This window comes from Talpa occidentalis, unplaced genomic scaffold (genome assembly GCF_014898055.3).
Source record: "Talpa occidentalis isolate TD23 unplaced genomic scaffold, MPIMG_talOcc4v2.1 talOcc4.5, whole genome shotgun sequence".
Lineage (NCBI taxonomy): Eukaryota > Metazoa > Chordata > Mammalia > Eulipotyphla > Talpidae > Talpa > Talpa occidentalis.
Window position 1 is genome coordinate 96419583 of NW_023604861.1, and position 21785 is coordinate 96441367.

The window sequence follows — 21785 nt, forward strand, 5'->3', positions numbered from 1 at the left end:
TCCACTTTTTGGGTATCTACTTCAAAGGATAAACTCCTTTGTGCAAAAGACAATTGGCAAGGCATTGCCCTACAACAGGAGTAGGAGAAACCACCTTGGCCCTTGGCCCCAGAGGGCACAGGCCTATTATTTCCTCCAGGGGCTGGCCCCACCCCCGACACAAAGAGCTGCGTCTGAAACTGGGAGAAAAGTGTCTTTGGATCCTCCAGCCCCTTACCAAATTTGAACTCCCACTGTGTTTCATTTGTTAAATGTGAGAGTAATTCCTGCATATTTTTACTACTGTTATTGTTATGTCTCTGATGAATTAGAGAAAGACTTTGACGAATAATGCATTGTTCTTCCAAGTGTACCATGGGAATCTCTCAGGAGGACTACCTGCCACATCTGTCCTATTCCCATCCCACACTCCTGGTTGTTGGGTTTAGGAATTTTCTCCTGAATCAACTACCTGTTTATGGCATGTTGAAAGACAGCCATGCTAAAAAAAATTTTTTTCATAAGACAATTAAAGGATATTACAAAAGAAAACATGTGAAATTGTCAAATAGTCGACAGATTATGCAACAAAGTAGAGGGGTTGAGGGGTTGGTCAAAGAAATTGTCCTGAACATGCTTCACATTTTAAAAATTATGGAAAGAGGGAGGGTAATGTTAGTTGCTAAGTGAGCACTGGGAAGAGGAGCAAGGAAAGGCCACTTCTGCCTGGACTCCCCACATTATTCAGAAAAATCACATGGCATGTCTTGCTGAACCTGTCTTATTCCCTGACTGAACTCACTGGGCAGCCTCCTGGTCCCTTCTGTCCACCATAGTTTAGATTCATGCAGTTAAAGATGGCTATGATCAAAGAGACTGCTATCTCCTGCTACCTTATTAACCATCCCCAAAATTATGAGTTTAAAACATTTCTTTTGTTCGAAGATCCACCTTTTGGACAATGTCAGTGGGGACAGCCCACCTCTGCTCCATGCAGTGTCAGGAGCTTAACTGGGATAGAGGGTCCATATCCCAGATCATTCATTCAAATGATTGGCAGGTGGTGCTTACTATTGATAGGGAGCTCAGCCAAGGGCCCAGATTCTTCTCCCTGTGGCCTCTCCTTGGGGCAGCCCAGATTCCTTTACGGAATGGCAGCTGTTTTCCAAGACTAAGTACCTCAAATTTCAGAAGAGTGCAAGAATAGTGGAAGGTGCTAGACTCCTAAGGCCTGAATTGGCAATATTTCATCTCTGTCATACCCTATTGATCCATCCTGAAGTCTGCACTGATGCCGCTCAATAAAAGAAGTGTCAACTGATTTGTATCTATTTTTAATCTATCACCATATGCCTTTGGCCACAATTTTTTAATATTCCTTCCTTATGCAAAATACACAAAGTATCTTCCAAGGGCCCCAAAAGTCTCATCGAATTAAGGCATCAGCTTGAAATCCAGGTCCTTATCATCTTAGGCAAACTACAGCCTTCCAGGCTAAATCTGGCCGTGCCCACATGTTACTCATTGTCCAGAGCTGCTGTGTGATACAGTGGCAGAGACTATATCACCTGCAAAATGAAAAATATTTTCTTGCTAGTCCTTCACAGAAAAAGCTGCCAATCTTAGTCCAAATAAGGTCCAGGTGCAGACATGGCTCACTGGAGGAAGTTTCACTCTAAAGACCTATGAACTAAAGAGACAAGTCATCTCTCTCATACACACCTAGCACACAGCAGTGAACAGGCCAGAGTCACCACAAGAGAGGCCTGCCAGAGGCCACAGCAGTTCTGAGAGTCTAGAGGTAGAACTGTTGAGGGGAAAGGATGCCCTGAACTAACTCCACAAACACAGATTTTATGGACTTCACCCCCACTCCAGACCAAAGAGATCCAAGACACCAATAACTACAAATCTTAAAATGTCATCAACACCAAAGGGAGGATTGCTGGGACCTGAGGGTGGAGTTAGGCAGCCAGGCTTGGTATATAACCAGACACGTGGTTCTTGGAGGGGTCTGGGCTTCTCACCGGCTCTCAGAACACTATTGGGGTTCCAGCTCAGCAGAACTGGTAGACACATTCACCAATTTATCTCCCTCTCTTTCTCTCTGAGTTATTCATTTCCCCTTCTTTTGTAAATAAATCCTTTATTAACCTTTTTGTATGTGCCTGCAGATGAGTCTTACAAGTTATAAGTCCCTTTTAAGTGCATGGGTGAGGACCCACAGTCAGGCAACACATTTCACATCAGGATTGCCCTGTAACAGAACCAAGCACTACCAAGAATTGTTTTCAGGGAGCAGGGCAGGGCCCAATCATGGCACTGCCAATGAGGTCCCCACCATGGTGTGGACCCTCAGTTCCACCCTCTGGGTCATCCTTCTGTGACTCCTCCCAAAGCGGGTTTAGTGGCTTGACAGTCAAAGTGTTCAAGACCACCAGGTTTGAGCAAGCAGACTTACTTGAGTCAAGTAATGTAGGCACCGGGGGGTCGTTTTATTATAGGGCAGCCCCGATATTGAACAGGTTGCCTGGCTGTGGGTCCTAGTGCGCTTTATGATGACCAACGCAAGAAAAATTACTTTAGGCTGGTCAACCACAGGTGAAGTTTGGATACCATGTTGGGCACCAGCTGTTATAGGGCAGCCCCGATATTGAACGGGTTGCCTGGCTGTGGGTCCTCACCCGCACGCTTAAAAGGGACTTATTAATACTCCACTACAGGCACACACAAAAGGTTAATAAAAGGTTTATTTACAAGGGAAAGGGAAATAAGGAAAATGTACAACTCAGGGAGAAAATAGGGAAATAAAGTCTTTAATGCGTCCTACCCGATCCGCGGACCTGGTAACCCAAAGGCACTCTCAGAGCTGGCTGGACCTGCGAGCTGGCGGAGAGCCAAAATGGGGGGCCCCCTCCAAAGCCCACGTGTCTGGCTTTATACCAACCTGGCTGCTTAACCCCACCCTCAGGTCCCAGCCACCTTCCCTTTGGGGGTGACGGGATTTGGAGTTCCCAGTGTCTTTGGCTTTGGCCTGGGGTGGGGGTGGAGTCCACAAAGCCTGTATGGAATTAGCTTTAGGACATCCTTTTCCCCCTAACAGTTTCACAGAGCTGTGGCACTCTGCGAGCAAGGCTTCCCTTTTGAAGTACCATGTGAGGGTGGAGGGGTGGGGAAAGGTGGTCTTCAGTAGCAGGGTGAGAGCTAAGGTTGGGCCCAAGTACTGGCTCCATCATGCCCCAGGCAGTCTCACGTGATCAAACTTGGTGGAGGCTCCTAGGCAGGGCTTTTAGCATGATGATAAAGGTTTGGGTCATAGGGAGTTTATCTCGGAGCTCGATCTGCTTCCCTAGGTTCCAGGTACATTTGTACCAAGTTCCTGGAACACAAAAATCATCTGCAGAGAGCGCGTACTGCTTTTCAGGGTCTTTGACTTTTAACCTGTTTGTTTCCTGCTTACACTTCCCTTCCCATAAGGAATAGCCCATATTCATTGCTGGCTTGTTTTCTCAGCCCACTTCCTGCCTGCAGAAAGTTAGGGATATTCATTTCTTGTCGCTGCTGTAAAAAAAAAGGGTCACAAACTTCCTAGCTAAAACAACACAAACATTTTCTTACAGTTCTGGAAGTCTGAAAAAGGTCACACTGTGACAAAATTAGGAGCAAGTCTGCATTTCTTCTAGAGGCTCTACTGGGGAAATTCCTGGTTCAGGTAAGTGGAGAATCTGCTGTTTTCTTGCCTTTTCTAGCTTCCAGTGGTCACCTGAATTCCATGATCTACTCTCATCTTCAAAGCCATTAGTGGCTGATTGAGTCTTTTTAAACACTGCCTCACTCTAATTCTCACCCTCCTGTTTTTCTCTTTCACTAATAATGACCCTTGCAATTATATTTGGCTGAAATGGATGATTTAGAATCTCTCCCCATCTCGAATACTTAATCATATTGGCAAAGTCCTTTTTGCCATGTTAAATAACTTATCACAGGGCCTAGGGATTAGGATATGAATTCAAGACATCTTATAGGAGACAGATGTTTGTTAGATAGTTAGATAGATAGACAGATAGATAGATAAGTAGATAGCGCTTGTAAAAAATGATCCTCCCATTGCCCCTCTTTATTTTTTTACTTTTAGCTATAATTCTTTTTAAAATGTTTTACATTCTCAGTTTGTACTACATTTCACTACCAAAAAATATACCCAAGGTAGACAGAGATCTCACTACCTTAGATCACCTGTGAGATGTCTGTAGGACCAGCCCTTAAACTTTCCTAAGGGGCCTTAAATCTTTCTGACATCTTACAATTTTCCACAATATTCCAGCAACAATTTTGCTAAACTTCCCACCACTTTGAACAAGTGTCATTTTTTTCAGCAGCATTCTAGCCCTCACTAACAGTCTTCTCAGAACCTTCCAGCTTCTTCAAAACAAAAACAGACAATTATGAACCAGAGACATCCTGCAGGGGAGGAGAAGGGAGAGGGGTCAGAGGGAGGGAGGGAGGAGCACAGGGGACTGTGGTGATGGTGCACGGGTGAACTGGTGAAGGAAGTTCTATGGGGACTACACCTGAGGAGGGAGGGAGGGGAAGCAAGCAATGTTTAAAAATGAACAGTGATGTAAAATATATATAAATAAATTTAAAAAAAAAAAAAACCCTTCCAGCTTCTACCTGTCACCCAAACTGAAGGCCAAGGTCATATGTTTTAAGCTTTAGTTACTGCAGCATCTCACTCCTGGTACTAAATTCTGTTCCAATATTCTGGTTTCTCTTCAGACCACATAAATCTTTCACCTTTTACTAAATTCTGCTTGAATTTAGTATTACTGCATAACAAACCACCCCCAAATGTTATAACTTAGTTTGCTCATAATCCTGCAACCTGGGTGGGCCTCAGTGGAGAGGGCTGGCTGTTTCATGTGTGGCTCCCTCCTTTGGCTTACTTGTTGCTGGTTTACAGCTAGGGTCAGCTGGACCTGCCAGTGGGACCTTTCCACCTGGGTTTCTTAATAGGGCTGTTTGGAATTTCTCATAGAATGATAGCTGAAGTGCAAAAACAAATGCTCCACGAGACATCTGCCAGTCCTGAAGATCTAGAAAAGACTGGAAACAGACACAAATCCATTGTGTTCTACTGGTCAAACAATCACAGAGGCCACTCAGAGTCAAACAGGAACATAGACCATACTCCTCAAGGAAAAGTATGTCAAAAACTGTAAGGTTATCTTTCTTGCCTCACCAAGAACCTATTGACTAATTTTCACTATCATAGTTTCGAATCAATCCACTCCCATCTACTCTTCCCACCAATGCCTTCCTACTGTCTATTCCTAGTAATGACAGTCTCGGGACTCTAAGACATACCAGAGTTCCAGACATCTACTCGGAGCAGCAGGCGCTCAACATCCCTGGTTTCTGGACTTATCAGTGACTTTGGTCCTTGTCAACACTGTACCTGAGCTAAAATTGTTTTACTATGACCCTGCATGAATTGGTCATGGGCTTGGCCCGGCTATTTTCTCACTAGTAGGACCTCCTCCTTATGGCTTTTCTAACTTTTCCAAATTTTATACATAAGACCTACTCTAAAAAAATTGCTCAGGGACCTCCCTGGTGGCACAAGGGGTTAAGACACCACCTATGAAACTATCCACAGCCACTGCATCACGAGTTTGATCCCCAGCCAGGGAGCTGCCCACATGGTACAGCAGACCTCTCCTGACTCGCCTGCTGCTCCCCTCAGCAGTGTGTTTCAGTCAATCTGCCTGTTCTGCTCCCCATTGTCTCTGATGAATCCTCTCACTCCCCACACCTCTGGCCTGTATCCCAGTTCTTGTATGCATAAATAAATAAATCTTTTTTAAAAAAAAAAAAATTGCTCAAAGTAAAAAAGCAGACTTTTTCTCCCAGGAAGACTTGCACTAGAAATCAGTGGGTTGTTAGCAATAAAGGCTTAAGGAAAGGTGAGAACTTGAGAACATACACATCCTGGTGCCTTGTGGAAGGGCCCATGATGTCCCCCACTCCTCTAGTCCCACCTGCAATAACTGGTTTTTAAGGTCAGTAGAGAATTTGTCTTAAGAAAATGCTTCTGGGGCCCACGGCTTTGAGTATTCTTTGCTTGATGGACACAGATCCCAGATGGATAAGCCTACCATCTTCTGTAGGTGTATGTGTGCCTATGACCCGGCTGACGCCATCTGAAGATCTGTGAATTGCCTTGTTGAGGCAGTATATCTGATCTCAGTCACCTGAATGTCTCCAAGGCTTCCTGGGTTTGGAGATCAGTCACCCTGTTTTTTACATTGTGTGAGTAGGAATTGACTCAACCCCCAATCAGTATAGGGAGGAAACCCAGTCTCCCTTGCCCTGGCTCCTAGTATTGTTGTAGAGCAACCCCGATACAAAACGGGGTGCCTGACTGTGGGTCCTCACCCGCGCACTTAAAAGGACTTATCAGTGCTCTACTGCAGGCACACGCGAAAGGTTCATAAAAGGTTTATTTACAAGGGAAGGGGAAATGGGGAAATGTACAGCTCAGGGAGAAAAGTGGGAGACAAAGTTTTAAACGAGTCCTACCCAATCCGCCGATCAGGAATCCCAAAATGGTGCTCTGAGAGCTGGCTGCAACCAGGAGCTGTGTAGCCAGGAGGCAAGCAACAGTGAGCCCGCCCAAGGCCCACATGTTTGGTTTTTATATCCAACCTGGCTGCCCAACTCCACCCTCAGGTCCCAGCCACCCTCCCTTTGGTGGTGATGGAATTTGTCTTTCCCAATGTCTTGATGGCTTTAGTCTAGAGTGGGGGTAGGGTCCACAAAGCCTGTATGGGATTAGCTCAGGACATCATTTCCCCCTAACAATATCTCAGGGATACCTCTTGTAGTCCCTAAATTCATACTGTCTGCTTATACTTTCATGGCTCACACATATTTCAAATTTTTTCTACATTGGTCCCAAATTGACCCCGAACATTGGTTTCTTCAAAAGGAAAAAAAAAAAAAAAAAAAAAACCACGACTCTCACAAAGCAATTGTTCCACCCAGTAGTTCTCAAACTTGACATCAGAAACACCCAGGAGAATTTTAAGTATCCAAATGCTGAGTCATCTCCCTAGATCAATTAAATAAGAATTTCTGGGGGTGGGACACAGGCTTCAATATTATCTTAAGTTCCTTTGGACATCTGATGTCAGGAATACTTGAGAATTTCTCATCTAGTATGGTGTTTCTTGAGTGCCTCTGTGCATGAGAATCACTTGAGGATCTTGTTAAAATGCAGTGTGATTCTGGGTCTAGAATGGGGCTGGGATTCTTAATGTCTAACAAGTTCTCAAGTGATACTGCTGCTGCTGAGCCCAAATTACACTTTGGCTAGCAAGGAACTAGCAGACATGGGGTGAGAGCAGCTCAGCAAGCAATTTACAACCCATCACAAGACACCCTCCTGGTGGACATCCATCAGTGACACCACTGTCAGGAATTTCTCCAGGCCATCTTGTTCCATGGGTCCCAGTTGCCAGGCCTCTCCTCTTATTTCCCACAGCTTCCCCTACTCCTAGGCTCCTGCCCTGTCCTTCTCAACTGCCTGGTGAAAGCATTTGTTTCCCTTCTTTATAGGGCAGATCAATCTATTGTTCTCTCTCTTTCTTAGAACATTCCAATCCCAGTTTACAAGCTTTCCTTCCATACCTAAATGCACCATCAAAAGGGTTTACTAATCCCAAGGCAATACTTTGGAGGAAAACTACTTCCGGCTTCTACAGCAGAGTTTCTGCGCCTTCTCAGCCTGCAATGCCCTTAGTGTCTCCGAACCTCTGAGACTAAGTTCTTTATTGGGTTTTCAGGTTGAAACAACTTAGTGGTAGTGCTTTGCATGAGTCTGATGGATTTCTCTGTTTCTTCCCCTGGAAAATTTTAAATATCCAGGGTACCCCTAGGAATATGTGAAGCACTCATTTCCCTTTGGTGACAGTTTGGAGCCAGTTCTCATCTGCTAATTAGGATAAACGTGACCTCCAAATGCCCAAGCAAGATAAGAAAACCTTGAAGTAAAGACTCTGTCTGGTCCCAATGGGGACTGGATTTGATGGGAATGAAGAGGATTTCTGGGCACTGCTTTCTTCCCTCCCACCAAATTAGGTTCTAGCACAGCAAGCCAGCACTCTATTCTCTCCTGTAACCAGGAGACTTACTTGGTAGATTTGTCTCCCAAAGGAATTCCCAAAAGAATAATAAAATCATAGAAGAAAAAAAACAGGAACAGGTAAGCAATTCCTCCACTGGTAAAAAATTGTCAGCATGATTCCTATAGTATCAGAAAATCTAGGAAGGTCCACCTGATGTGCAAATTCTATCAAGGAGCCCAACCTGTCCGTAGTGTTTCTCAACCCTGGCTGCACATTAAAATCTCTTGGGAACTTACGTCAACTGCACCCCACCCAGAACAGTGGAGGAAATCACTGGTCATTGGGCCCAACGGTTTATAATTTTTAAAGCTCCTGATGTGATCCAGCACACAGCCAGGATTAAGTGCATGTCCATGAATCTACAGCATTGGCATTATCGGGGAACTTGTTAGAAACACAGTCTTGGGCCCCATTATAGACCTACTGAATCAGGCTACATGTTCACAAGGGTGTCCAGTCCCTTCAGAGTTTGGGAACTCCTCCAGTCATACAGAATCACAAAATGCTGGTGCTCTCTGAGATATCACTCAACCCCTTCTGTGTGGCATGACTTTGGAGACTCCAAGCTTCTGTAATATACCATGTCATGCCACAGGTTGGGATTGGGGCTGAGATGAGCCCTCCTGTCTGCTGACCTCCCGCCTAGTGCTCCCTGCAGCAGGCACGGGTATATGAAGGCAAATACCAGCAGGTCCAGATTTGACTCTTCCACTTCTTTCTATCTTGTTTCTGGCTCTGTGACCTTGGGGATATCTCTCAACTTCGGTTTCTTCATCTGTAAGCGGGGACTAAAGACATTCCCCCAATGTACTTTGAGTCTCAGGATTAGTATCTGCTGGACTTGTAGGCAAATAGGCTTTTATACCGTAAAGAGCTAAGCAGATCGCGGCCTCCCCAGTGGCGCAGTGGTTGAGCGCTGGGTTGTGAAGCTGCCCGCAGTCTCTGAAGCGCCGGTTCGATCCCCAGCTGCTCCCCGGCCACCGAAGGAGGGTCCCACATGGCGCGCAGACTTCTCCTGCCGCCCGCTGCTCCCCTCAGCAGTGTACTTCGGTCCTTCTGCCTGCTCTGTTCCCGGCTCTGGCTCTGGTGAATTCTCTCACCCTTCTGTGCTTCCGACTGTACCCAATGCTTGTATAAATAAATAAATAAATAAATAAATTCTTAAAAATAAATAAATAAATAATAAAAACTCACTTTCTAAAAAAAAAAAAGAGCTAAGCAGATCCAAAAGAAAAAGAGGTCCTGTGTCCCCCATCCATGACAGAGGCTTGAGTATGAGCCTGCCCTGCTGAAAGTCACTAAAAGTCAAGTTTCTTAGAGCCTTGCTACTCAGAGTGTGGCTGTGAACCAGCAGCTTCACCTGAGAAACTGTTAGGCACGTAGACCCTCAGGACCCTCCAGACTTAATGAATCAGAATTTGCATTTTAGCAAGATTCCTGTGTAAAACAGGAAATCTACCCACATGGGAAACAAAATACACCAAGCGCCAAAAATAAAATATCTTTTGATAGGCAAGCCACAGAATTACCTTAATGGGCTAAAATCTAAGTAGAATTCCATTGTGAACTAGAGCGATCGGGCCTCATGACATTGGGAACATTCCTAGGTAGAGACAGGGCAGGTTCTGCAGGTACCACAGGCACCTGGGTGTTTCCTGGGGTGGGAGACTCCTTACCTGATTCTCTGATTGATGCAGGTCCTGCCTTCCTGCCACCTTTCCCATTGCCTAAATTCTCAGCATGGACAATGTCCTCTTTGGATAACAGCTTAGACCTGAAAACTGACCATGAATCTCATGAAGACAAACCTGAATCCCAGTCAGAGGCAAAAAGTAAGAAGCCTCTACAAATGCATCCTTGGCATCAAAAGTGGTTCCCTAATGGGGACTGTTAAAAGCTGTCTGTGGAAACTGTTCTTCCTCTGATCAATTTTTTTTTCAAATCTTTTTTTCTTTTTTAAGATTTATTTATTTATTTATTTATGCATACAAGAACTGGGGTACAGACCAGAGATGTGGGGCGGTGAGAGGATTCACCAGAGACAGAGTGGGGAGCAGAACAGGAGGATTGATTGACATACACTGCTGAGGGGAGCAGCGGCCAAGTCAGGAGAGGACCCACCATGTGGGTCACCTCCCTGACCAGCCGGGGAATGGAACTAATGCTGCAGTGTCTGCACACAGCTTCATAGGTTGTGGTCTTAACCCTTTGCGCCACCAGGGAGGCCCAGCCTCTGTTCGATTTTCAGAAGACCTGGGTTCCAGGAATTTCCCCAGCACATGAAGTAGACAGCGACAGTTAAGGAAAGAGGAGGGAATGGACGTGTTGGGATTCTGGACCCAGTTCTATGGGTCCTGAATGAACAGTTTACACACAGGCAGAGAGGAGACTAAAAGCCAGGCTTCACTGAGGCAGACATACCACAAAGCAGAACTGAAATCTTCGTGTGAAAAGGCTCTAGTCCCTAATCCTTCCTCTCCCTGCTGCCTCCCTCCCTGCTCCGTAGTGTGTCTCTGGTTTATAGTTGCTTGTTGATTTTGATTTTTACTTTCTTATAATTAGTCTTTTTCCTGGTCCCTTATTTAGGTTTCCTAAATTCCTGCTATGAGTGAGACCATCTGGTATTTTTCTTTTTCTTTCTGGCTTATTTCACTGAGCATGATCCCTTCTAGCTCCATCCATGTTGCTGCAAATTGCATGTGCTTATCTTTTTTGATTGCTGAGTAATATTCCATGGTGTATATGTATCACATCTTCTTGATCCAGTCATCTATTTTTGGGCATTTAAAAGGGGTGCAATTGTATGGGGAATATAACCAAAATGAAAATGCATACATTGTGCAAAAATGAAAAATGATGTAAGAATTATAGAAAATGAAATATTTAAAATAAATAAATAAATAATACAGTGATACAAACGTAAAAAAAGTTAAATACCAATTTTTTTAAAGTCATTAAATATTATACAAATCCAAAAAAAAAAAAAAGCTCTAGTCCCCAGAGCCAAGGAGACCTTTCTTCAAAACAGAGAGGGCCTAGCTAGGTCAACAGAGAAGCAAAATCTCTTCCTCAAAAAATAATTTGGAAAATAGACTCGGAGCCCTGCTTTAAAGAGCCTGACTGAACATTATTCAACCCACCTGCTCCCAAAATTATTGGACATGGAACCTCCTTAATAGCATTAATATGTTGCTGCCTGAGTATGTTGCATGTCTTGTTTTGGAAACTGCAGAAGTTGGGGCTTAAATTGCCCCCAAGGTCCAGTGAATTATCTAAATCCCAGGCAGAGGGAAATGCATTTGCTAACTTATTTTTGATTCGCAGGCCCCCTGGAGTCAGACCTCCGCCTTCCTTCTGTGGCTTCCTTCCACTCAGATGACCTTCCTAGGGGTCCTGGATGAGAGGGCGGGTGGGGGTAGCTAAGCCTTTTCAAGGAATGGGGAACGCCCTCCTTGGGGGAATCTAAAGAATGAGGGGAGGCAACACCCAGTTCTTGCATTTTCAGCTTTGAGAGACTTAAACTTTGGCGGGAAAATAAGCCCTGGACAGAGGACTTGGACAGAGGACTTGGAGCTCTAGTGAAAAGGACAAAACACTACCATTTATTGAGCAACCCGTGTGGGAGGCTAACCACTTCCCAATTTTTTTTAAAACTTTATTTTTTTTAAAAAGATTTATTTATTTATGCACACAAGAACTGAGGTACGGTTCAGTCACCTGTCCTATCAGAGATGTCATGGGAACAAGTCTTTGGCCTACGATTGTCCCCCCGAGGCAGGGTTGACATGACTCAGTGCCTAGATCCCCCATATTCAGTAGCCACAACTGCAGCTGGTCCTGCCCACTCAGCCTGCCTCCCCAAGGGCAGGCACAGACCCTCTGGCTCTTCCTCTAACCTCCTGCCATCTTCACCTCATTTTAATATATAGTTGCTACTCCTGGGTTCTTCCTGCTTCACCCATCATCCTCACCCTCCACTGTTTTCACCATTGACCCAACTGGTAGCCAACATGGCCAAGATCCATGAGACCTGGGCACTGCCTAGGAGAGGATGCAAAAAAAGAGTCTGATCAATATGACTGTTAGGGGGAAAAGATGTCCTGAGCTAATGGCATACAGGCTTTGTGGACTCCACCCCCACTCCAGACCAAAGCCATCAAGACATTGGGAAAGACAAATCCCATCACCCCCAAAGGGAAGGTGGCTGGGACCTGAGGGTGGAGTTAAGCAGCCAGGTTTGGTATAAAACCAGACACATGGGCTTGGGGGTCTCCCTCTTCTTGGCTTCACGGCTCGTGGCTCACTGCCAGCTCTCAGAGTGCCATTTGGGATTCCAGATCGGCGGATCAGGTGGGACACATTCAAGACTTTATCTCCCACTTTTCTCCCTGAGTTGTACATTTCATTTCCCCTTCCCTTGTAAATAAACCTTTTATTAACCTTTTGTGTGTGCCTGCAGTGGAGTATTAAGTCCCTTTTAAGCACGCAGGTGAGGACCCACAGTCAGGCAACCCATTTTATATCAGGGCTGCCCTGTAATATTACTACTGCTGATAATAATGATAAACTTCCCCTGGATGTTATTGATGGGGTTCTTGGAATTTGGAGTGCGGGGTCCTTGGGTTCACCCTGGGAAAGGTTTCACCAGAGCTCCCGTTTCAGTGGCATGTGGCAAGTTTCCCAGGCGAGTTTCTCCACAAGACAAAAACATTAGTTATATTTAAAGAGCAGGTTTATAGAAAAAGGAGACACTTGCACAGACACCAGCAGGCAGGAAGAGCTACCCCGAAAGGGACAGGTTTGCTGAGAGGCCTGCATGGTTGCAGACAGGGGGCCTTGAGGAGAGCGGCCTCCGCTGAGGGAGGTCAGTGAGGAGAAGTCCCAGCAGGTACAGGTCACAGGCAGGGAGGAAGCTGCTGCCCTACAGAGGGAGAGAGTTGGTAAAAGTGCTGCACCTCCCCCTGCAGTGACCTTTAGGGCTAACCGTCCCTAGGTCCGGCTGGGCAACCAGCATGCAGGGGGAGAACAGCATAACACCCTGAAGCAGAGGAAGTACAGCGGAAGTTCCCTGAAAAGACAGAAGCTTATCAAAAGATAAGGACCACCAGGAACCACTACAAGAAAGCTAAAAATCTTATCCCATCTTTCTAGAACTACAAACTTTAATCCCTTATTGTCTTTCTAAACTTCCTTCTTTCTTCTATAAAAGTCATTGCTTGTTATGTAGATCACAGCCCTGATGGTGATAGGCTGAGCCCATGAGCAAGCTGATTTCATTGATATTCATTGTTCCTGTGCTTTTGGAAAACATATATATACTGGTAACAAACTCAAAGAAAATTACACTCAGATTTTCACTCTTGAAGTGTGTCTGTTTGTCATTTCTTTCACCGACGCCCTGACCACCCTGCACACTTCTCTCAACCCTGAGGTGGCCTCATCGTCTACTGCTGTGCTGGTCCGCCGCATAAAAGGAAGCACCTGCATAGTCACAGGTGGGCAGAAAGACTGCTGCCGTGTTGTGGGGGCAGCGTTAGGTTTTATCATCTTCAGGGAGGGGCTCATCTTTGTGGGTGGATGGTTTGTGCTCCTGACACTCCTTAGAGCAGTCTGATAGTTTCTGGGTGTTGTGCCTCCTGATCTGGGCATCGATGCCTAAGGGTCTTGGATTCTACAACTGGGTTAATGGATTCCGTTAATCTCCTCTACCCCTACCTCCTTGTGTGAGTTAGGTTCTTGACCTTGCATCTCTTGTCCTCCATCATTATCACGCCACTAGTGATGGTGATAAATTTTCACTGAATCCTCCTTAATCCTCATATCAATCCTACACATTAAGATCACTTTTATTATCCCCATTTCATAGTAAGCAAAATGAAATTTAGAAGTTTTAGTAATTTGTTCAGTTTATAAGTCACTGGATAAGGATTTGACCCCAACTTGATCTGATTCTAGAGCACAAGTAGTTAATCACTGAAGTTCCTCCATAAATGGATGAATGGCTCAGGGTGAAAATCTGACTAGAGACATACATTTCACTTGAACCCACAGGGCATGGTAGGAACTGAGGCTGGTGAGATGAGGCACATTAACTGTGAATAATCTGATACTGTATCTCAGGTAGAAAAATCAAGACCATTACCCCAGAGAAGCATATTCTTTTTTTTTTTTTAAATAGAGGCATGTTTTATTTATTTATTTGTTTGTTTGTTTGTTTTGTTTATACAAGCACTGGGTACAGTCAGAAGCGCGGGAGGGTGAGAGAATTCACCAGAGCCAGAGCAGGGAGCAGAGCAGGCAGAAGGACTGAAGTACACTGCTGAGGGGAGCAGCGGGCGGCAGGAGAGGTCTGCGCGCCATGTGGGACCCTCCTCTGGTGGCCGGGGAGCAGCCGGGGATCGAACCGGCGCCGCAGAGGCCGCGGGCAGCTTCGCAACCCAGCGCTCAACCGCTGCGCCACCGGGGAGGCCCGAGAAACATATTCTTCAAGACCCAAGCCAGAGAGTTTTGGTCCTGTCAGGAGAGGTCTCCCTCACCCTTGAAGACAAAAAAAGCATAACCGGAGGACTCAATCTTGCTTTATGCAGCAGAAGTAGCTCTTATTCTCCTTCCTTCCACACCCAGCCTATTTAGGGCCCCGCTCCCAAAGAGGACAGCTCAGGGGTGGACACATGCTCCCTGGGGAAACAGTCTCAAGGGCCAGGTGGCGATGGGCAGCAGTGAGGACAGAGAGATGGACACACAGCAGCCCCTGATCCATAAGTTTTCCTGGGAGGATTGGAAACAAGAAGGTGCCTGAGGCACAGGAAGAGGGAAATTCTGAAAATAAGAATGCCCTTGGTGCTGGGCCAGCTCAGGAATGAGGATCTGATCACATTGCTAAAGGGAAGTGAGTTGTTGTAGCTGAAATACCAACAGAGAGAAAGATCCCTTTCCTACTTGGGCACTGACTCAGTTTTCTGCCATTTTCTGAAACGTGGAAGCATGAACTGCCACCAAGCATGCACAGATGGTCAGCACTGCCCAACACCTCCAGCAACCAATCACCAAAAGCTCCTTTGTCTTATTTTATCCATCTTCTTTTCAAAACCCCCTTTAAGTCTTTTCCCTAGAAAGCCAACTGTGGAGACTCAAACCCTTTTGCCTCTGCTAATTGTATTGATAATATACTTTTTTGTTTATTGCAACACTATTTATAATAGCTAAGATATGGAAACAACCTAAATGTCCCCAAACAGATGACTGATAAAGAAGATGCTGTGTGTGTGTGTGTATATATATATATATATATATATATATATATATATATATATGATGGAATACTACTCAGCAATCAAAAAGATAAACTCATGTTATTTGCAGCAATATGGATGGAGCTGGAATAAGTCAGAAGGAAAAAGAAAAATATTGGATGGTTTCACTTATAGGTAGAATATAGGGAAACCAAACAAAGGGAAAAAAGCAAAACTTTCAGGCAAACTATAGTCAGAGGCATACAGCAGGGGAGGGTTAGAAGAGGGGTTGAAACAGGGTGGGAAGAGCACAAGGGACTGTGGTGACATTTCACAGGTGATGTGGTGGTGGGAGAATTATGGAAATTACACCTGAGGGGAGAAATCAAATACTGCATGCAAATGAACAACAATGTAAGGACATTAAAAGTAAATAAAGATTAAAAAAAAATTTTAATAAATTAAATTAAATTTTTTAGAAATTGTACAGTTGAGAAACTCCTGTTTCTCCAACAAAACTTGGGGCTGGTCTATTGGGTGCTACATGCTGTGAAAATCTACCCAAAAGGGCCCTCTGTACACTCTGCAAAGCCTGTCCCTGTCCTCTTGGACCAAGTGACCCTGATCCTGCCCTGAGCTCCCACATGGAGCCTTGTGACCAGCAGCTTCTCCAACAGGGTTGTGGGAAAGTAAAAGTCAATATCCAGAAGTTTCCAGGTTCCCTGATTAGGCAGAACTTAGAATGCATTTTCCTATTAAAAATTGCCAAGTTCTGCTCCCCACTCTGTCTCTGGTGAATCCAATCCTCCCCTCCCCACCACACACACCCTCTGGCCTCCACTCCAGTTCTTGTATGCATAAATAAATAAAAATAAATCTTTTAAAATTTTTTTTCAAAAAATAAAAAATACTGTAGGGTTTTGTGAGTGATATGGAAAACCTAGCCATCATAAAATACAGCTGCCTTGTGGAAACTGCTTCACAATGTGACTGACTTGGGATGAACATCTGGAGGCTGCAGACTGTATCTCTTGCCCTTTCGAGCAGGAGGCAGCAAGCTTTCTGTTGTAGACTTTGCAGGCTGAGGCCACACTCTGTGCTGTTGTAGTGTGAAGGGGGCTGTGGACAGTCTGTAAACATGGCTGTGTGAGCAAACCACACAAGTGGATTGTGAGCTGGATTTTGCCTACAGGCTATAGTTTGCCAACTACACTTGTTCTAAAATGAAGATCTTAAAGGTGGGCTACTGAAGACACTAGGGCCATTCTCCACCTCCACCCGCTTGCAAGAGCCAGTTGTTAGCAAGTCTTCCCAACACCATGTTTTGTGACGCCACGTTGACAGGATTTTTTCATCTTCGTTTTTCTTTATTGAGGTAATATTGATTTATAACACTGGACATGATTTAGATCTACAGATTTAAATTTAAATTTAGATTAAAGGTTCACACCTCCTCAGATGTAAGTCACCACACCACACCCACCATCCGTAACTAGTAGGCTAGTTCCCAATCCTCCCTTCCTCCCCCGCACCCCGGCTGTGTCCAGATTTCGATCACCCTTTACTAGGATGTGGGTCCAGCTGCGATGGGACATATTGACAGGTCTCCCAGATGCCTACTGGATGCGCACCTCCTGCCTGCCACTTGACAGTCTCTGGGGTCTCCCACATTTTGCTCCTTACCTGCCCCTTCTCCACTTACCCCATAGGATGGTGAACTTGCTGCTGCTTTCTTCCCTGGATCCAAGACACAGACTAACCCTTCTCATGCTCTGCCCCAGCACCTGTCCAGCCCCACTGGGAACAGCTCACTCTGGATCAGAGCCCCAGCCAGTTGCTCATTCCTGTGCAAGTTCAGATTCTCAGGCCAAACCCCACAGCACGGCCCACCCTGAGGATGACTGGCGTCCAGGGAAGCAGGCCGCAGACAGAAGCCGCTCTCATCCAATCATGACTTTATTTCACCTAAGAACTCTCTAAGCTCTGACATATAATTCTTCTACCACCTGAAGGCACAGATATTCAAAGCACTAATGAGAAACAGGAGAGGTTAAGGAGCCAGTCCCCTTTCTTCGTGACAAGTATGCGTTCGAGAGGAGAGCACAGAAGGACATTCAGCGGGGTAGTGGCTTATTCGTTGACCTCACTGGGGTTGATTTCAACTTTTGGAACTCCGTGAAATGAAAATTCTATGTGTTTCTTTTTCCCATGACTATTTGTCACTCCAAAGGGTTCACAGGAATTGCAGGAGGTGCAGATGAACCAGCCGGGGTGAGTGGCCCACTCCAGTGTGTTCAGGGAGTCCACCTCAGTTCTATAGAAGATGAAGGGCTGAAGTGCTCGTTCCTTCTGGCCAGACAGGTCTTCAAGATTCTTATTCTAGGAGGTGAAGGGGACAGTGAGATAGGATCACTTCTGAGAGGAAGGAAAGCCAGGCAACGCAGCCACGTGCGTTCCTGGAGCACAGAGCCCAGACCTGGACAGGAAAATGCGACCCAACACTCCAGAAAGAAGGATGCTACTACTGTTCTGTTGCTTAGGAGAAGAATTTGTGGAGAGTGGGAGGCTGTAAGCAGGTAGGTAGACCCCAGAGGTCCACTTTGGGGTGGCTGAACAAAAAGGAAATTGGGCTGGAATGCTCACCTTCAGTTGAAGAGATGGCTGGCTTTGTCCTTTGGCCTTGTCACAACAGAGACAACGTTTTCCTTTAGAGATTGCCAAGAAAACTGGACCTCCTTTCTCCTTACAGGATGAGGACAACTGACACCCTAATAAAAAGAAGGTCTCTAGAAAAAAAAAAAAAGAGTCAGAAAAACAGGTTGGTCCTTATAAAAGGGAAAAGGCCTTCTTGCCTGCTGGGGTTTCAGACAGGCCATATCACCCCCACCTCTTGGCTCTGTGGTCAAAGTCCCCTACTTCACTTTGGTCTAAGCCTCTACTTCTTCCACGGTCTGGCACCATCTTTCTTCCAGTCCTTCCAGAAAGACTTCCCTCAGATCTGGTCACTGCTACAGGAGCTTACGTCCAATTCTTAGTGGTCCCTGGGGCTCCTATGTCCTGCTTCCCACCACCTGCTGGAGCTGGAGTCGGGTACAGCCTCGCTGAGTCCCTCAAAGGAAGGCTTTACCCTGCTGGTGGTGGTGGAGGGGAATAGACAGAAAACACAGCCCAGCCTGGGAGTCACCTGGGAATATGTAGGTTTTATATGGAACAGCTTTGAGGGTCCCAGAGTCCGTCCATGACTATTACTTTGTGATCGTGTCGTGAATGCTGAACTTCGCTGGCAAGCTGCCTTTCACCTGTGGACCTAGATATAACCAGACAGCAGCATTGTGAGAATGGCCACATTGGAGGGTGCCAGCCCCATACCCCCACCCCACCTACGGGCTCGGACATCACAGCCCACTGAATCTCTCTCCCACCCCCAAGCTTTCAGCTTGGGGTAAGCTTTGCTTGCCTGGACAAGCAAATTATCATGTACAACAATCCCCCCTTATTTGCAGAGAATTCATTCCACACTCCAAGTGGATGCCTGAAACTGCAGATAGTAGTGAACCCCATATATACACAGGGGGAGGGGTTGCTATAACACAAGCCTATGATAAAATTTGACTTATACATTAGGCACAGAAATTAGCAACTAATAACAAAATAGAACAATTATACCAATACATAGAATAAATGTGACACATGCAATAAATGCAATATGAATATTCCATCTCCTCTCCTCCCCCTTTCCCCCTCTCTCCCTCCCTGCCCCCCACTGTATACACTATTTTCAGACCACAGATACCTGGAATTAGGGGAAGAGAACCCAAGGGTAATAGGCAAGTACTGTGTGTAAACACAAGGGTCCTCAAATTTGACAGATGGGTTAAAATCCAAGTTTTGTTACTTACTGCTTTAGGACCTAACACAAACCTCAATGTCCTCATCTGTGAAATAGGGGTAATAATAGCACCTAGCCAAAGAGGGTGTGAGAAGAATTAAAATACCTACTCATATGAGTAACACTTAGCCAGGTGTCTGAGCTATAGAAAGGATCTGTACGTGTTAATCATTATTCTCCTTAACACTCCGTCCCCTACCCCCCTACTGGGGCATCACGCCACCAGCAATGCCTGGGGTGGGAACAGATCCACTCACGGTGACACCCACTGAGGGACAGAGGAAGAGCTGGGGATGGTTGAAACCGAGACAAGAAGCACCCAGGAGCCCAGCATCGTGGAAGGCGGAGCTGTCATTGCGGGGGCGCCTTTGACCACCCACAGGGGTTGACCTGGAGGGAGCTCCTTGCACAGGCAGGACCAGCCACAACAACAGTGGCCGGGGGTTCCCCAGGGCATGGCTCCTGGAGATGCACCAGCCTGTCCTGCTCACAGGTGGGTGACATGGGACTTTCCCTGCTGGGGCTCTGCTGGTGCAGATGACACGGCCCTCAGTGAGGAGCCCTGACACGTGTTTGATGGCAGGCAGGAGCCACACGTGGGCCAGTGATGTCATGGATAAGTAGTTGTAAAATGTCCACTATGACAGCACTGTAAGCACGCGCTGCGTGATGCTATAGTAGAATTATCTATGGTGGCAATTACATTGTAGGGATGCACTGCGAGGTCTCATTCTCTTCCCAGTGATAAGCACAGGCAGGGGCCAGTCTCTCAGGCTCCTCCCTGAAGCCCTCTGAGCACCCTGACCATGGGATGGCTTCCTTCGTGGGCTGCTGCAGCCCTCTGCACGCATCCTCAGCACAGGCCTGGTGGCCTGCTCATGTCCTGACAGCTGTAAATGCTCATTTCTAGTATTACCATCCCACAACCCCCGCTTTTTTAAGCCTCTTAATACCCTCTTAAATCTGTCCTTCTTTTTCTTCCATCTGCCTCCTCTCACACCTAACTTGGCCCGCATCATCTTACCTTCATGCTCACTGCTGCAGCACCCTCTAACTAGTGTGCTGCCTCATCAGTCCTGATTTCCTAGAGGCATGAGTGTCATGTACACTTGGTGTTTCTGTAATGGGTAACTGGCCCAGATGAGGTCCTGAGTAGCTACAATGATGTGGGACCAGGTGAGATCCGTGGTTCTCAGCCCAGGCTCATATCAGCCTCTCTTTGGGAGCTTTTCTGGGTCCCACCTCCAGACGACTGGAGTTCATGGGGGTGAACTAAACCTGAGGTGTGTTGGTTCAGAATCATTGAACTAGATTAATTCCAAGTCTTCCAACTTCTCAAACATTGGCCACTCCTGCAGACACTGCCCTGCTAAGAAGCCCCAGCTGCTACCCAGCACTGAGCTGAGGAGTTGCAAATACAGAAATCACCTCCATTTCTCCCATCCATCTCTCGAAGTCTTCTATTATATCTTTCAATAAAGGTAGAAATTCTTCCATAAAGATTTCTTCCTTGCTACCTATAAGGGGTTATTTTAATGTGTAATGATTTTTTTAAACTAATTTTCCAGGGACTCCTATGGTGGCGCAGCGGTTGAGCTCTGCAGTGCCAGTTCGATCCCCGGCTGCTGGCGAGGGTCCCACATGGTGTGACAGACCTCTCCTGCCATGCCTGCTGCTCCCCCAGCAGTGTGTTTCATCAGTCTGCCTGTTTCTGCGCCCCACGCTGGCTCTGGTAAAAGTCTCTCACCGCTCCGCCCGCGCTTCTGATTGAACACATGATTGTATAAATAAATAAATAAATAAATCTTTAAAAAAAAACCAAACTAATTTTTCAATAGCTTTAGCTGATGTCACAATTGATTTTTGTATATTTGAGTGTGTTCCCAGCAAAATCGTCATTTCTTTTTTTTTTTTTTTTTTTTTTTTTTTTATAGAGGCCATGTTTGGTATTTATTTATTTGTTTTTGTTTGTTCGTTTCGTTTTGTTTATACTGCACTGGGTACAGTCAAGAAGCGCGGGAGGGTGAGAGAATTCACCAGAGCCAGAGCGGGGAGCAGAGCAGGCAGAAGGACCGAAGTACACTGCTGAGGGGAGCAGCGGGCGGCAGGAGAGGTCTCGCGGCCATGTGGGACCCTCCTCCGGTGGCCGGGGAGCAGCCGGGGATCGAACCGGCGCCGCAGAGGTCGCCGGCAGCTTTGCAACCCAGCGCTCAACCGCTGCGCCACTGGGGAGGCCCAAAATCGTCATTTCTTGACTTAGCTTTCATTAGTTGGTGTGTAACTGAGTTCTCTCTGTAGATAATTTTGTCCTTAAATAATGAAGGTTTTGTTTTTTTTCCCTTACCAATTCTAAAGTATAGGAGTACTTTTATTTCTAGGGTTTCCTTATAAAGTCTCACCTCAATACCCCCTCAAAATATTTGACAATCCCTACCCAAAACTGATGCACAAGGGGGTGGTGTTTTGTTTGCTTTTCTGTTTATTTAGGAGAGGTTG

General features: G+C 46.0%; 1 protein-coding gene across 1 annotated transcript; it reads right to left on the bottom strand.

Annotated features, from left to right (window-relative positions):
• Positions 1-16749: 16749 nt before the first annotated feature.
• Positions 16750-20319, bottom strand: IL37 (interleukin 37). Its single transcript, XM_037526861.2, has 4 exons — positions 20314-20319; positions 18585-18642; positions 18044-18186; positions 16750-17779 (listed from the first exon to the last, which is right to left on the bottom strand). The coding sequence occupies exons 1-4, from the start codon at positions 20317-20319 to the stop codon at positions 17531-17533; spliced, it is 456 nt and encodes a 151-aa protein (XP_037382758.1). The 3' UTR covers positions 16750-17530.
• Between the last annotated feature and the right edge of the window lie 1466 nt (positions 20320-21785).